Source organism: Lissotriton helveticus, chromosome 10 (genome assembly GCF_964261635.1).
Source record: "Lissotriton helveticus chromosome 10, aLisHel1.1, whole genome shotgun sequence".
NCBI classification, from domain to species: Eukaryota; Metazoa; Chordata; class Amphibia; order Caudata; family Salamandridae; genus Lissotriton; species Lissotriton helveticus.
Window position 1 is genome coordinate 494,186,846 of NC_136071.1, and position 15,636 is coordinate 494,202,481.

Here is a 15,636-nt window from a genome sequence, read left to right on the forward strand (position 1 = left end):
CCATTGGACATCTAGACCCTCCGGAGGGTCGCCCTTCTCTCCGCGCACCGGGAACACACAGGTCTTGGCCCAATTAACCTTGAGCCCCGCCACTCTCCCCAGTCTCTCCAGCAGGTCCCAGGCCCCTCGTAGCTCGTCCGCAGCATTGGCAAGGAACATTAACAAATCATCAGCATAAAGGGTGATATAGTGCACCTGACCCATCCCCTCTAGACCCCTGTAATGTCTTCCTGTCCGTGCTCGAATCGCCAATGGCTCCATTGCCAGGGCAAACAGGAGGGGAGACAGTGGGCAGCCCTGCCTCGTCCCCCTGCCCACGTCACAAGCTTCGGAGATTGTCCCTCCCGTCCGCACCCTGGCTGTCGAATGGGCATAGAAAATCTTCGTCCAGGCCACAAACCCCTCACCAAAGCCAAAGGCCCGCAAGACCCGAAGCAGATACGGCCACTCTAAGCTATCAAAGGCCTTTTCAATGTCTATTGATAGTATGCATGCCTTGTCGCCCCCCTCCCGCACCTCTTGCAGCAGCGGACACAAGCGCCGAATATTCATGGCTGTGTTCCGGGCAGGAATGAACCCAGCTTGGTCCCTGTGTACTAATGTTGTCATGTGTCCCATCAGGCGATTGGCCAATATACCACTCAGGATCTTGTAGTCAGTATTTAACATCGCCAGAGGGCGATATGCTGCACAGTCCCATTCTGGTCTGCCCGGTTTAAGGAGTGGCACAATCACTGCCTCCCTCGTCGAGCTAGGCAAATAACCAGTCTGTTTTGACCGGTTATAAAGGGTCATCAACTGCGGGGCCAACAGGTCGATATAAGTGACATAGAACTCTGACGGTAACCCGTCAGTGCCCGGCGTTTTGTTCATGGCCATACGCTTGATAGCCCCCCGGATCTCGCTCGGGTCCACTGATCGGCCCAAAGTCTCTGCCTCCTCCGTGTCAAGCTGGGGTAGATCTACATCAAGGAAATCCCCTTCCTCTAGTTCCCTAGGGTCCAACCTGCTACTACATAGGGCGGAATAGTATTCCAAGAATTGCGTGTTAATGGCCTGCTGCCCATGGTGGACCGCCCCCCCCCCCCTCTTCCCTGAGTTCAAGTATCGGTGTACCCCTGAGTGCCGGATTTGCCAACCAAGCCAGAAGCGCCCCTGACTTATCCCGCTCTGCATGAGCATGCACCATGTACGCTCTGTAATCAAAGCACCTCAACCTCTCCACTTGCATTGCCATCGCTTCCTTCACCTGCAGCAGCCCTTCTTGTAAGTCCTGCCGTCCCGGTCTCTCCCTTTCTGTTTCCCTGAGCCGTGGCTCTGCCTGCTGCACTTCACTTAACAGTGTTCTTCGGGCTCCCACCGCTTCCCCAATACACCTCCCACGTAGTACTACCTTGAATGCGTTCCGCTCGTCATGCACTCTGGAAGCAGTGCCCATGTTGTGCTGGAAGTAGTCCTCTATGGCAGTACCTATGGTGGCTCTAAAGACCTGGTTCTCCAAAACCTCTGTACGGAGCCGCCAATTAGGGATCGTTGTTCAAAGTCGTACCCAGTTCAGGTTCACCAAGAGGGGATTGTGATCCAAGGCTGTCCTAGCCAAGTACTCACTCATTGTGACCATCGCATGGACCTCGGGGGAACACAACACTGCGTCCAGCCGAACGTGCAACTTGTGGACCGCTGAAAAATAAGAGTGTCTCGGTCCCTAGAGTGGTGGGCCCTCCAACTATCCGTGAGTCCCCAACGCTGTTGCCAGTCACGCCTGATGTCTGCAAGCCTACGGGCGGGGGCGTTCAGGAGTGGTGGGTGGGATCGGTCCAGATCTACATCCATCAGACAATTAAAGTCCCCCCAAGAGAACAGGACCTGCTAGTTCCCCCGCCAATTTCTGTGAGAGTCATGCAAAAAAGGGGGACTGATCAATATTGGGGGCATATATGCTGCCTAGTGTAATGTCCCGCCCATCCAGGCGCCCCGTGACTATTGTAAACCTGCCCTCCGGGTCGATCACCTGACGTACACATTGGAACGGTACCCCCGCCCGCACCCAGACCAATGTCCGCCTGGCATAGGCAGAGTAAGTGGTGTGGAATACCTGCCCCCTCCAGCGGCGCTGCAATGCCGCTCCCTCTGTCTTAGTCAGATGGGTCTCCTGAAGTAGTGCAATGTGGACTCCCCGCCGCACTAGATAGGCATGTATTTTGTGTTCCCAACACATTGTGTGCCTCCCCTGATATTCCAAGACATAATCTTAAGCCCTACGAAGGTGCCCATGGATCCAACATATATATTCGCTCTTCTAAAAGCCCCCCAGCGACATGTCTGACCCTCCCCCTTCCCACCCAACCATCAAACCGCACCCAACTCCCACACCCCAAGACAGGCATACAAAAACAAGTTCCCATCCAAACCCAACTGATCATATACATAAACGTAACTAGGAGGTAAAGTGTGGCTCACGCTCAGTGCCCCCAAAACTCCCCCCAGGCCCCTCCGCCTTTTTGGAAGTCGACATGGCCCGTTGGGGCCCCCGGCAGTCCGGGAAAGACATCATCTGCCGTGTTACCCCCATCAGACCAGCCCCCAGGCCCTGCAAGCGCAACTGACCTTGTAGCATGGCCCCCGAAGTCCCGCCGCAGCCCACTGACCCAAAGATCCCATCTGCCATCTGCGGGGTAATGTCCGGCATCTCCAAGTCCGATAGCCCCTGGGTGCCACCAGATCCCGGGCTTTCCGTTCCGCTCTTATCGACGTCAGAAGCAGTGCTCGCCGGGCTGACCACGCCCTGGCCGATGGCCGCCACCGCCTGTACCGCTCTATCACGTTCTTGTCGCTGGTCCACCGGAGAAGTGGGCCTCCCCTGAAGCGGAGACCTCATCCGCTGCTCTCGAGGCAATGACCCCCTGGAGGTGTGCGCAGTCGCGCCATCACGAGCTTGTAGCCATTCCCATGCTGCTTGCGGTGTAATAAAGAAGTGGGTCTTCTCCTCTGCAGACGCCCGCAGCCGTGCCGGAAACAGCATAGCATAGGGGAGATGGAGCTGCCGTAGTTTCTTCTTAACAGCCAGGAAGGATGAGCGTTGACGTTGGACCTCCCTGGTATAATCCGGGAATATCAGCACCCTACTGTTCCCTATTTGCAAATTCTGCTGTTCACGAGCCAGCTTCAGGATAACGTCTCGGTCGCGATAATGCAACAGTCTCGCCACCATTGGGCGTGGCGGTGCTCCAGGTTTAGGTGGAAGAGCCGGAACCCTATGCACTCACTCCAGGGCATAGAATGGGGATAGGCCCTCCGATGCTACCTCCGTTCTCAGCCAGTTTTCCATGATTTGGACCGCATCCGCCCCCTCTTCACGCTCCGGGATCCCCATTATGCGGAGGTTGTTGCGCCTTGAGCGCCCCTCTCTGTCCTTCGCTCATACCCCCAGCACTTTCACCCTGCTCGTGACTTCGTTCAGCGAGTGGCGCAGGGCAGTGACTGTATCCGGAATGTCCTTCAAAGTGGTTTCATGAGTCGCCACCTTCTCCTTAAGCTTCGGATGGTCATCCTTCAGGAGGGTGGGGTCTGATCCAATAGCATCCATTCTCTTCTCAAGTGCCTCCCGAGAGGCCACAATGGCCTGCATTATTTCCCCCAACATGGGGTCTCCATTCTTGCCCGACCTTTGCTACTGTGCGTCGCCATCTTCATCTTCTGGGTGCTGCTCCACATCATCTAATCACAACACCTCGAACCCCTTTTTCCTGGATGTTCTGCCCATCACAAGCACCGTGCACCACCAACACCAGTGGCACCGAGGAGGTCCAGAGCACTCGCCCCGCTCCAGTAAGGGCTGTTGTCCTCCGATGCCTGATCCAGGAGTCACAGTCCCCGACTCCGCTACAGGCCTGTGCAGTTAGGCCACAGGCTTCCCACGCTTTCGTTGACCTGCAGTGCCCATCTGCCCTGCTCCGGCGTGCAGGTCCACTATGACAGCAGTAGTTCCCAGGATGGGGACCTGGTGTCGATGGCAATCCCTTCCTTCACTCTATCCAGTGTCTAGTTGAGCCCAGGAGTCACCTGCCCCGGCCCCACGGAGAGTTCCCACCGATGTCCCTCTAAGTCCGCAGCGGCGGCCTCCGACCAACAGGCGTCCGCCCCACAGTCTCTCAGACTTGTTCCAGGTAGGATCACTGCAACCAGTTCCACCTCGGTCGCCGTTCGAGTTTTCACGCGTATTGCGCCTGTAGTGCGTCCCGGGGCCCAAGCACTCCCAGGGAACCTCAGTATCGCTCACTAGGCCAGTCGTCCCCTTCACTTCATGTATAGCTCCAGCCTTCTTGCGATAAGGCTCTTAGTTCAAATGATACCCCCAAATGCCGCAGGTGTAGCTGTAGGGGTCAAGCATTTAAGGCCTCATTGCAGCCCAGGCTGTGTCCCGGGCGCAGCCATTTTGAAGTCAGGCAGCCGCAGCCAACCGGCCAGAAGACAGCTGCTCTCTACACTGTCCGCGGGCGCCTTGTGGAGAAGTGTGGCTCAATGGTTAGAATGGCAGACCCTGATGCAGAGGTGTGGCCCGGGACCAGGGTTCAATTCCCGCCTCGGCTGGTCTTGTGCTCAATTTCCTCGGACCTGATAATTCTCGCCTCGCTGCCTATTCTAATCATGGGTCCCACTCTGCAACTCTGGGCAATAGCTTGCTTAATCTCCACAACGGCCCCAACAGTGCTGGGATGCCTGGCTTCACCTTGGGGGTGCCCAGGAGTGGACATTTCACAGGGAAAAGCCAGGAAGAGTTCCACAGCGGTATGCGTACAGCGCCAGGAAACCCCGGTTGGGGTATAAGTGTGCTTTACAAGTACAAATTAATTTCATTTCACTCTCACCGCGGATGCCCTGTCAGGTCACCTCCTTTCCTTGGTTGGTGGCGCCCGCAGGCAGGGTCGCTCCCAGGACCTCCGCAGGCCGCTGCTGTCACACCCCTAGTCAGGCGACTGTCCTGCCAGAGGGGGCCGCCATTTTGGGGCTCAGTTCGGCGGGACTCCGGCCAGGGAAAAACCCTCGTATCTTGCCATATCCGCCTGCAGTGAGATCGGGAACAGCTCCAAAATGGGCACGAGACGTTCCGACACGGTTTTCAGTGCTGGGGGCCCGTTTTAATTCTCACGATTGATGTCTATGGAGGCCGGCCGCGGAGGAGCTCTAAGGTCCGCACCCAATCACATCCGCGCCTAAGCCACGCCTCCTTCCTGCAGTAGCTTTATATTCATATTCTGAGAGTAAGCTAAGCTTGTAATGTGTCTCATTGTAAAGCTAATAGTATCAAATGTATGTGCAGACTAGTGTTTAGACATTCATGCATGTGACAAGAAATTATATTCATGTTGGTGTATTTTGAAATTAGATCTTTCTATAATCTTTTGCATCTTATTCATCCATGAAGAGACTGTATTTGCTCTATGTTTAGAAATGTGCCTGCATTTGCAACCCTGTACACCATAAAGTTGACATGATTTTGTGGCCTCAGGCATGCTTTCAGTACAAGCTCACCTTAAAGTTTAGCATTTAATTTGTGTTCCACCTTCCATGTAGAATGTATTTGCATGCATTTTTGTTTCCACTTCAGGTGTGGACAAGACTTCATTATTTGGTAAAGGAGGATTTGTGTTTTAGTTAGATAGCAAGGTATGAGAAGATGGAGCTTGGTAAGGAGAAACAAGATAACAAGCAAGAAGGCGAGTTCCAATGAAGTAGGAGAAAAATGGCTAAGGACAAACTGAGTAACAACTTAAAGATGTGGGAAAGGTGGTGCCAGAAATCAATTTGTATTGGAAACATGGAAAGTCACTGGAGCTGATCATGTGATTTATCTTGAATGCAACTAATGTCTTATGCTGTAATGTAGTGAGGGTCAGAGAGACATCTTAGGACTACATGAGGTGCAGACCTCTACCTCTGCTTCGTGTGACTTCATGCTACTTGACATTTAGTTGGGGTTTCTTCTACTGGCGACTCGGACAGCTGACATCTTTTTATTTCTCAATTTACTTGTGCTTCTCCGTTTTGGGTTGTCCGTTTTGTTTTGTTTTTTTTTAAAGGTAGTTTTATTGTATTTTAGGGAAGGACAAAAGTAAAACAAACAGAAGGAAAAACAAGCGGCATCAATGCAGCAGTACAACATGAGCCCCGCAGGAGCACCAAATACAACCAACATTAGCCTCGAGCACTGGCGTGTCACATTAAGCGGAGTTTGTGATGATAGCGTCGGGTAATCGTCCCAATCGCCAGGCGCTACCCAAAGTCTCTGCTAAAACTATCTTGAGGAAGGATAGCTAGCTGCATGAAATGTCACGGGAGTTTCCCGAGCGGGTAAGGTCCTTCCTCAGTCTTGCAGTGCCGCAACAATAACAAAATCCCCCCAACCATGTCACCCTTCCAACCCCCCCACACCCCCCCCAAGTGGTGGCGCCAGCACACATTCTCAGTCATTACCACTCACTCACAGCTGCCGGGGAACTAGACTTGGAAAAGGTGAAGTTCTCTCAGGGCCGATAGACAGACGGCAGAAGGTAAACCATTCGACAAAAACCTGACTAAAGGTCCCCAGCGGAACATAAAGTTCTTAAAGTTGCCCAAGAAGATGTCCGCCATTCTCTCCATGCTCATCAGGTTCCATAACTTTGCGTGCCATAAAGACATGGCCGGGGCCGTTTGTTTTTTCCAAGCCGCAGCCAGTGTCAGTTTCGCCGCCCCCAAGCACAGCCACATAATTTGCTTATCAGCCTTTGTTTGATATTCTAGTAGCGGATCTCGGAGACCCAAGACAACAAATGACAGGGAATCCGGAATTGGATACCCCAACATGTCTTTGATATGTGATAGAATTTCGGTCCAAAAAGGCCTAATGACAGGACAGTCCCACCAGATGTGGCGAAAATCACCAAATAAGCCACAGCCCCGCCAGCAGCGATCCGAAGTCGCCGGGAAGATGCGATGAAGTTTTGAGGGGTAGAGATACCAATCAAACATGGCTTTGAGATGGGCATCCCTCAGGTCTGCCGAGTGATTATGGTTCTTAATGTCCCGCCAGAGACTCCTCCATTCAGTCTCCGCTATGTCCCTACCCAGCTGACCTTCCCAATGAGCCATATAGCGGGGACACGGGGAGATCACTGTGTCAAGCAAAAGCGTATATAAAAAGGAGATCGTTCCCTTCATCGTGGCGGTCCGTAAAAGGAAAGCTTCGAACGTCGAGGGCGGTCTGGTAGCCGCCTCTCTCAGACCGGGCGAGGTCGCCCAGTGGATCAGCTGGGCATATCGGTATCGTTCCGTGGGTGGCAGGTCGTAGTCCCGCATGCAATTAGAGAAGGTAAGGGGCTCTGCACCATGGAAAAGATGCGTAAGGGCCCTACAACCACCCTCTCTCCAAGGTCGAAAGGGTCCCTCCTGTAATGCCGGCGGGAAAGCCGGATTAAAGTGTAGCGGAGTAAAAGGGGAGGGGAACGACGTCCAGCACTCGTCCCCCGATACCGTGTCCCACACCTTCAAGACAGTGCCTGTAGGGGTGCTGATGTAAGCATTCCTAGGCCTGTCTGACTTGGGTTTCCAGGCTATTTCCCAGATCGACCTCCCAGCCACACTCCTGTCCATGTGCAGCCAGTGTTTTTCTGATTCTTGCTGCGACCACTCCACTAAGACTCGCAGTTGTGCGGCCTTATAGTACAGGTGCAGGTCCGGGAGGCCCACTCCTCCCTCCTCCCTCGGTCGCCTCAGAGCCGCATAGGAGAGGCGCGCTCGTCCACCCTGCCAGATGAACTTCAGGAGGAGGGTCTTCATCCGCCGGAAGAAATCGATCTCCATTGGTATGGGGAGGGCTTGGAAAAGGTACAGGAATTTCGGGAGGAGGACCATCTTAATGGCATGGATCCTGCCCAGCCAAGTAATGTATTTCGGCTTCCACCTGTCCAATTCCCTCCGTACAGCCAATAACATAGGTGGAAAGTTCGCTGCAAACAAGGAGCCAACAGAAGGTGTCAGTCGGACCCCTAAATAGAGCAGGGAGGCCGGCGACCACGCCAATTGCGTAAGCGACCGCAATCGCTCTACCTCGGTCGGCGGGAGTGTTAGGTTCAAGATATAAGATTTATCAAAGTTAACCTTGAACCCGGCCACATCTTCAAAGCTGGATAGCAGATTTTGTATGTGTGGCAGAGATTGCGCCGGATCCCCTACTGAGAGGAGTACATCGTCCGCAAAAAGGGAGATCTTATGTTGTTCACCCGAAAAGGGAAGCCCCTTTATCAGCTCTTGTTCGCGCAGCGCGATGGCCAGGGGCTCAATGCTCAGGGCAAAGAGCAAAGGCGAAAGAGGGCAGCCCTGTCTCGTGCCCCTGGTGTGAGCAAAACCGGCGGAGCGATGACCATTAACCATCACCCTGGAGCAAGGGGTATTATAGTTCGCGCGAATCATGGTGAGGAATTGGGGTGCGAATCCAAATGCCTCCAGGGTGCGAAACATGAAGTTCCAGTCCACCCGGTCAAAAACCTTTTCTGCATCCAACCCCACCAGCACCGCCGGGAGACGCATCTTTGTGGCCTTCTCAATGAGGTGAATCACCCTCCTCAGGTTATCGTGCGTTTGACGTCCCTTAATAAACCCTGACTGATCCGGGTGAATGATGGCCGGCATCAGATCCCGAAGTCTATGTGCCAGAATCGCGGAATATAGCTTGGCATCTATGTTAAGTAGAGCTATCGGGCGGTAGGATGAACAGTGGGACGGGTCTTTCCCCGGTTTAGGAATCACGGAAATTCTGGCCTCAGCCATGGAGCCCGTGGTGCATCCCGTGACCGCCATTTCGTTAAAGAGGGGTACCAAAAATTCACAGAGCTCCGTAGCAAAGGATTTATAAAATAGGGCCGTGTAGCCATCCGGACCGGGAGCTTTGTGGAGCTTAAGGTCCCCGATAGCCTTCAACACCTCCTCCCTAGAGATAGGGGCCGCTAGTAGCTCGTTCCATTCTTTCGATACCTTTGGGATGGGGAGATCAGCCAAAAAGCGATCCTGAGCTGCTTGGTCTCGGGGGTCACCCCTGTAAAGTGTCTCATAAAACCGGCCAAAGAGGCTTGCCTTATCTGCATCACTGTGGTGAAGCGTTCCTGAAGAGTCCAGGATGCCCCCTATATATTCCCTCTCCCGTTTATCTCGTAGTTGGCGTGCCAGATGTCTACCTATCTTGTTTCCCTGGGAATAGGAGGTGCGCCGAAGTCGGAGCAGGGTGAACTCCGCACGGTTGGCGTAGTGGGCCTTCAACTTACCCCTCACTGCAGTCAATGGTCTCAAGGTAAGCCTAGATGGGTTATCTTTGTGGGCCTGCTCCAAGGCAGCCAGCTCCGTTTCCAGGTCCTCCCGGTCCTTCTGTCTCAACCGATTGAGGTTGGCGTTGAGGTGAAGGCATGTGCCCCTTATAGAAGCCTTGCACGCATCCCAGGTGTTAAAGAGGGAGGTATCCGACGCCGGATTGAGAGTCCGAAACTCCCCTATAGCCTTGCGTAGTGCCTTGCAAGAGGTATCATCCCTGACCAGTGCCGGTGGAAAATATCAAGTTTTCACGCCATCCCCCCGGACGGCCATCGCAGCCCTAGTACCAGTAAGCTGTGGTCCGAAACAGACAGGGGAAAAACGCTAGCATCCCTTGTATCCCCTCGGAGCGCCTGGCTTACAAAAATATGGTCAAGCCTGGAGTAGGAGTGATGGACATGGGAGAAGAATGTGTAATCGCGTGACTGGGGGTGCAGAAATCTCCAGCTATCAACCAAACCGAAATCCCCAATCGTACCCTGAGTCTCAGCAGAAAACACTCCCGCTCCTGCCCTCTGCGCCCGGGAGCTGTCCAGATCCCCATACCAAACCATGTTAAAATCACCCATCAGTACCACAAGACCCTCAGCAAAGTCCCCCGCCCTGTCCAACAGGTCTCGTAGAAAAGCATTCTGCCCCGAATTGGGGACATACACCACCACAAACGTACATGACACTCCACCAAGCACCCCCTTGACCATAAGCCACCGTCCTTCCTTGTCACCGCTAATCCCCAAGGGTTGAAAGTGCAGAGACGCTCGAAAGAGAAGCGCTACCCCTCTATGTTTGGTGGAGGCAGAGGCCCTGTAGATCAGCGGGAAGTGTCTATGGCGTAGCCGGAGTTCGTCCTTACGCGCCAGGTGGGTCTCCTGGAGTCCCACAATATCCAGATGGTGATCAATAAGGTATTTCCACACTTTTTGGCGCTTCTGTGGGGAGTTAAGACCCTTGACGATCCATGTCCCAATACTAAGCGGCATAAGGGAATTCCAACACCCACCCCCGGCTAATCAATGCAAGTACCTTCCCGTCCTCCCACTCCTTAGAAACCAAATTTGCCGGGTCCGACAGTCCCCTCATCACCAGGAGCCCACAGCGCCCCATATCACTTTTAGAGTCCTGTAACTCAAGACTTGAAACAACATTCATCCAATCAATAATCTCCCCGAAAGTCCCGACAAGCAAGAGCCCCAGGAATCTAGCCTCAGAAAGAGAAAGCACACCATACATCCATACCAGGCACCACCACTCCCCGACCCACCCAACCCCTTCCCCACAAGGCCCCCACAACACCCCCTGAGTCCCTCCCCCCCAACTAAACCCCAAGTCAAAAACAAACAGAGATACTTAGCAGTCTCAATGAATAGTCCCAGATCAGTGCAGCGCACCGTGTAGTCACCGGGAGGGGGACGGGAGACTCCATCCGGGACTCCCAAGGCCTCGGTCCGGGGTGTCTTCTCACAAAGTACTTGCATACCCACGGAGCCGGTGAACAGGAGCCCCCTCCGGCGCCCTCAGCCGCAGCTCACAAGCCAGGCCGCCCCGGAGCTCTGCTGCGACGTCGTCAGTGTCGCCGAGGCAACGGAGGCCACCGCATCCCCTCTTTCCTGTAAGCTGGTTGCCCGGTCAGGCCGTCCGCGACTCGATGCTGACCCCACTCTGTGCCAGGAGGAGGATCGATGTCGTCGTCTCGGAGATGGGCTGCCCGCCCTCGAAGCTGGAGACTCATCCTCGATGCCCAGGAGGTCCTTTGCCACTTGAAGCGAGCGTATCTGCACTAGCCGATCCTGCCAACGGAAAACTATGCGGAATGGATGACCCCATGAGTAAGCAATGTTATGGTTCCGCAAAAACGCCGTCACTGGTCTAAACTCCCGCCGCTTCTGAAGAGTCGTTGCCGCCAAGTCCTGATACAGCTGCGGGTGGTGTTCACTGAATTGCAGAGTAGGAGTGTCTCGTGCTTTCTTAAGGATTCGCTCCTTGACCTGAAAGTCATGGACACACACTAGGATATCAGGGGGTGGTCCTTCACCCCTCCGCGGCAGACCAACTCTGTGGACCCGGTCCATCCGTATCTCCTGTACATCCTCCTCGACCAGGATCTGAAGGAAGAGGTCGTGCACGTAGCCACGCAGATCACCCGCTTCGCCATCCCATGGCACCGCTCGAATGCGAATGTTATTTCTTCGAGAGCGGTTCTCTAAATCTTCCGCATGGGACTGCAAGTCCAAGTTTTGTTCAGTGAGTCTCAGCACGTCTTGTTGCAACTGGTGGACGTCGTTCGCCATGCTAAGATCGTGATCCTCTAGCGTGGCTACTCTCTCCCCCACCGCATCCACGTCCCTCCGCACCTCTCGAAGATCTGATGTCAGTTGCGCTCGGAGGTCCGAGATGTCGTCTTTGATAGATTTAAAGAGATCAGTCATGAAGGCTTTGGTAACTGGAGCCTCGTCATCCGACCTCCTTGGAGAGGAACTCGGGCCAGGGGACGGTGGCTGCTGGGAATTCTTCGGTTGGCCATCCTTACCGGTCTTCTTGCGCAAAACGGTAGTCATTGCGGCCCTCCTTGACTTCCTGGGAGACACCACGACCGGTGCCCCTCCGCTACTAGAGAGAATCCTTTCAAGGCCCCTGCTGTCCTCCCTCGGCTCTTGCCCAGATCACCAGAGTCAGCCCCAGTTTGGTTCGATGGAGTGGGTAAATCCGGTCCAGTAGAGGCAGCCTACGCAGCCTCAGTTCCCACCCCGACAGGTGTAGCGGTGGCTCAGTTGCAATGCAGCCGGTTAGTCCAAAGGCTAGGGGGTCAGCTGACCCTCCCGGTCCTCCCCGCTGGTAGGCGCCTCGAGTAGTCAGATCACAGTCCTCTGGGGCCCTCTCGGCACCATTCAGCAGCCCGATCCCTCTTGCCCCTATGCTTCAGCAAGAGTCCTGTTCCCGCGTTGGAAGAAGGAGGGGGAGGGGAACCCAGCTCGCAGTGCCTGCATCCGCTATAGCGCCAAATGGGTCCCCCCGTAGCAATTGTCCTGTCGCCCTCCTCTCCGAACTCCCAAAAGCTGTGGCAAAGGCCGCGCTCACCTGCGGCCCGCACCAGCACTCCCCTGCAGCGCCGCTTCTCTCCGAGGGTCAGGCCGCCACGCTCCAGATCACCACGTTGTCAGGGGATCAGCCAAGGATCGTCACACTTGCCGCCTCACTCCAGCTGGGTTGCCTCACATGCCTGTGGGGGCCGACTGCACCCCACCAAAGGCCAGAGGCCAGGCCAACTCCAAATCACGGGCCCAAACTCCGCCCAGTTGCGTGGGCCTCGGGGTCAGCGCCGATCGCTCCCGGCGCTAGGCCACAGACCGCGACCTCAAGTAGGCAGCCCGCCGTGCCCTGGCTCCGGGCGCCCGCGGATGTTAGGCTCCGCCCCCGCCCGGGGCTCCGGGAACACAGCACCGGTCAGGCGTCCCCTCGCCGCCAATGGTTCCCGGCGGCACCGCACTACAACGCCCAGGCGGACTCGTCAGCTGCCGCTCTTCGCTCCACTTCAGGACTTCTTGGGCTGCTCTCGTGCGTCGCAGCTCTCGGCGCCACACCGGTCCCAGGTACCTCCGCCGGCCACGGTACCGCGATGACGGGCTCCTGCGTCGTCGAGGGTCACACCAGTGCTGGCCACCGCCGTAATAGGTCTCCGGAGCAACCAGCAGCCCGAGGGGACTCCGGGGCCCCCCGCTAAACAATGCTTTGTAGGGCCTGGCGCCGGAGGGGACAAGAAGCACGTCCTACTCCGCCGCCATCTTGGCCACGCCCCGGGTTGTCCGTTTTAAGGCAATGTAGGGAGAGATAAATTGTTCATACTTACGTTTGAAAATCCTTTGATGCAATTTAATGGTCAATTCTTTTTTCTTATTACTTGCATCGTCATACCTGAATTAGTCACATACTTTTTTGCTACATAGGGTAAATTTCTTTAGGAAATTTGGACTCATTCTGTTTGTCCTGTATTTCTATACTGTGATGTTAAGATTGATTCATAATAATCAATTTTTGAATTTAGAATTAAACCTTAATAAACTCACGTGGATTATTGTGTAACTAAATTGGCAACACTGTATAGAAATTAAAATTGTGATTGTTTCCGTCTGCTTACCTCTCATGCAGCTAAATAAACATCTGGTTGAGTAGCGATGTTAATGTGGGTCCGAGCCCTCTCACATCCTTATTCGTTCCTATCTAACGGCAACACGTACAATGCCCAAACAGAGGCAAAGCCACCTGACCTACCTGAAACTGACTACAAAACAACTGCACTCAAAACCTGAACAAAAAATAATAAACTAAGAATGTTGAAGACACAACCCTAAAGAAACAGAATCTAAACCACATCTCCATAAACTGGAGACTCCAACCCACGTATTAAAAACTCCACAGAAACTCTGGTTTTAAAAGCAAACACACAAATCAAATTCTAAAACTTGAGCTCTGACCTGCCACTTCCATTTATACATTTCACAAAATGCACCTAACAAGTGCTGTCAAGAAGCCAAAAATAAAAGAGGATGAAGACCATTTTCATAGGTTTTTTGGCAGGGAGGAATGTTCTCATTCTTGTTGCTCTAGCTCACTTCTCTTGTATCTTAAAGTTGCTGAGGCATGGAAATTAAAATAAGGTATAGACACTGCATGCTTCCGGTCTTGCAATACAAACACACAATTTTTGCAGTATAAGAATTTAGCACCCAATGGCCATAATCAGCACGAGGAGCTCCAGGAGTATCTCAGTAACCCACCTATTGATTGCATGTATTGTGCAGCTAGTCTATTAGAATTTGAGCAATCATAACATCCAAATATAATATTACAATAATATTTGTGGTGAAATGAGGTATCTGTCATTGCTCAACAAATTAAATGGATGTGTAGAACTTTTCACTGAGAACAGACAACTTTTTAATTCATTCTTACACCTTGAATTTTATCTTCCCTTGAATGTCATCTCTTACCTCTAGCAAAATTATGCCATATTGAATAAAATTAGACTTTTTTCATTAGGCTTTGGTGGAATGTGTGTGTGTGTTTGTTTGTGATTGCTACTCAATGTTAAGAACATTCTAATACTCCATTTTTGTACCTTCTGTGTTTTTCATCAGGTGCACCTATGGCACACCAGGGAAGCAATGCACAAGGAGGACAAAATCAAACAGGCAAGTGTTAGAAAGTTAATCTATTACTCTCCCTATGATGTCTGTAGCAATGAGTCAAACGATTAGTGAAATCATCAAATAGGGAGGAGTGGAAAGAACAAGATATATCTGGCATACATCCTGCATTTATTTAGCTAAATGCTATAAATGTAGGAGAAAGCAAAGTAATTGTCTCCCCATTTATTCAACATAATGGTTATTTAGGGCTCTCCAGTTGTAAGGATGCTAGTCCCTTACCCACAGCAGTAGCATGCTTCAGCATAAGGTTTCCTCTCACTCTGGGTATTACCAATTATCCAGAGTAATCTCCTATGTAGGATCTCTTCTTGGAGACAATGTATTTGAAGCCTATTCTAGAAGCTTTCTGTTAGTATAAGAAACCTTTACTCAAAAAACAGCCTATAGTAATTTGTATACTGGATTGTTGTGGGGTCGCTGCGTATTGTTAAACAAAATGCCTAGCAGTAGACTAATTCATTTGATTAATGTCTGCTTATGGTAAGATGAAAATATATGTTGAATACTTGGGTTATCAAGTCTCCCATGTATTCCTATACTTGTTAACATGTATCAGCCTAATTCAAGCACCTACATGGTCAAAGGTTTTCTTTTGGATGGAGGTCTGCTAGTAAGATTATACACTTTATGCAGAAAGCCCAGGATTGAAACTTTCGTAGAGTGTGATCTATCCTTTATAGAATTACCATACTAAAATCCACAGAGAGCTGGAGGACTGGTACATGAAGATTCTGTAAAGTGTCACTTGTATCCCTGAAGTCATTTCTGAAGGTCATAGTTACTTACTGAGTAATAAACTGATGTCCAATATCGAAGTGGTGCCCTCTGTGGTCCCCGCCTGTGTACAAAGTCCTCTTACCATTTAAGCACTCCGAGGATAAGCGTACTTTGTTCCTATACATTGTCTGGGCTCTTTGCATGAATTGAATAATAATATTCCCTAGCACATCCCCTTAAGGGGCTGTGTGACATATAGGTTAGTGAGCTGACAAAACGAGAAAACAATTGGCTCTGGTTCTACTGGCTCTACTGTTAAACACTTCTTAGGTAGCACTATACACATTTCCTGATTAGCAATAATGGCCCTACG

At 52.3% G+C, this 15,636-nt stretch overlaps 1 protein-coding gene across 1 annotated transcript in view; it reads left to right on the forward strand.

The window, feature by feature from the left end:
* LOC144785349 (lipopolysaccharide-induced tumor necrosis factor-alpha factor homolog) overlaps nt 1–15,636 on the forward strand; it is a 282,851-nt gene that overhangs the window by 69,303 nt on the left and 197,912 nt on the right. The window contains exon 3 of the mRNA XM_078664306.1: nt 14,475–14,528. Within this exon, the coding sequence (XP_078520432.1) occupies nt 14,475–14,528 (54 nt within the window). The remainder of the gene's footprint in view (nt 1–14,474; nt 14,529–15,636) is intronic.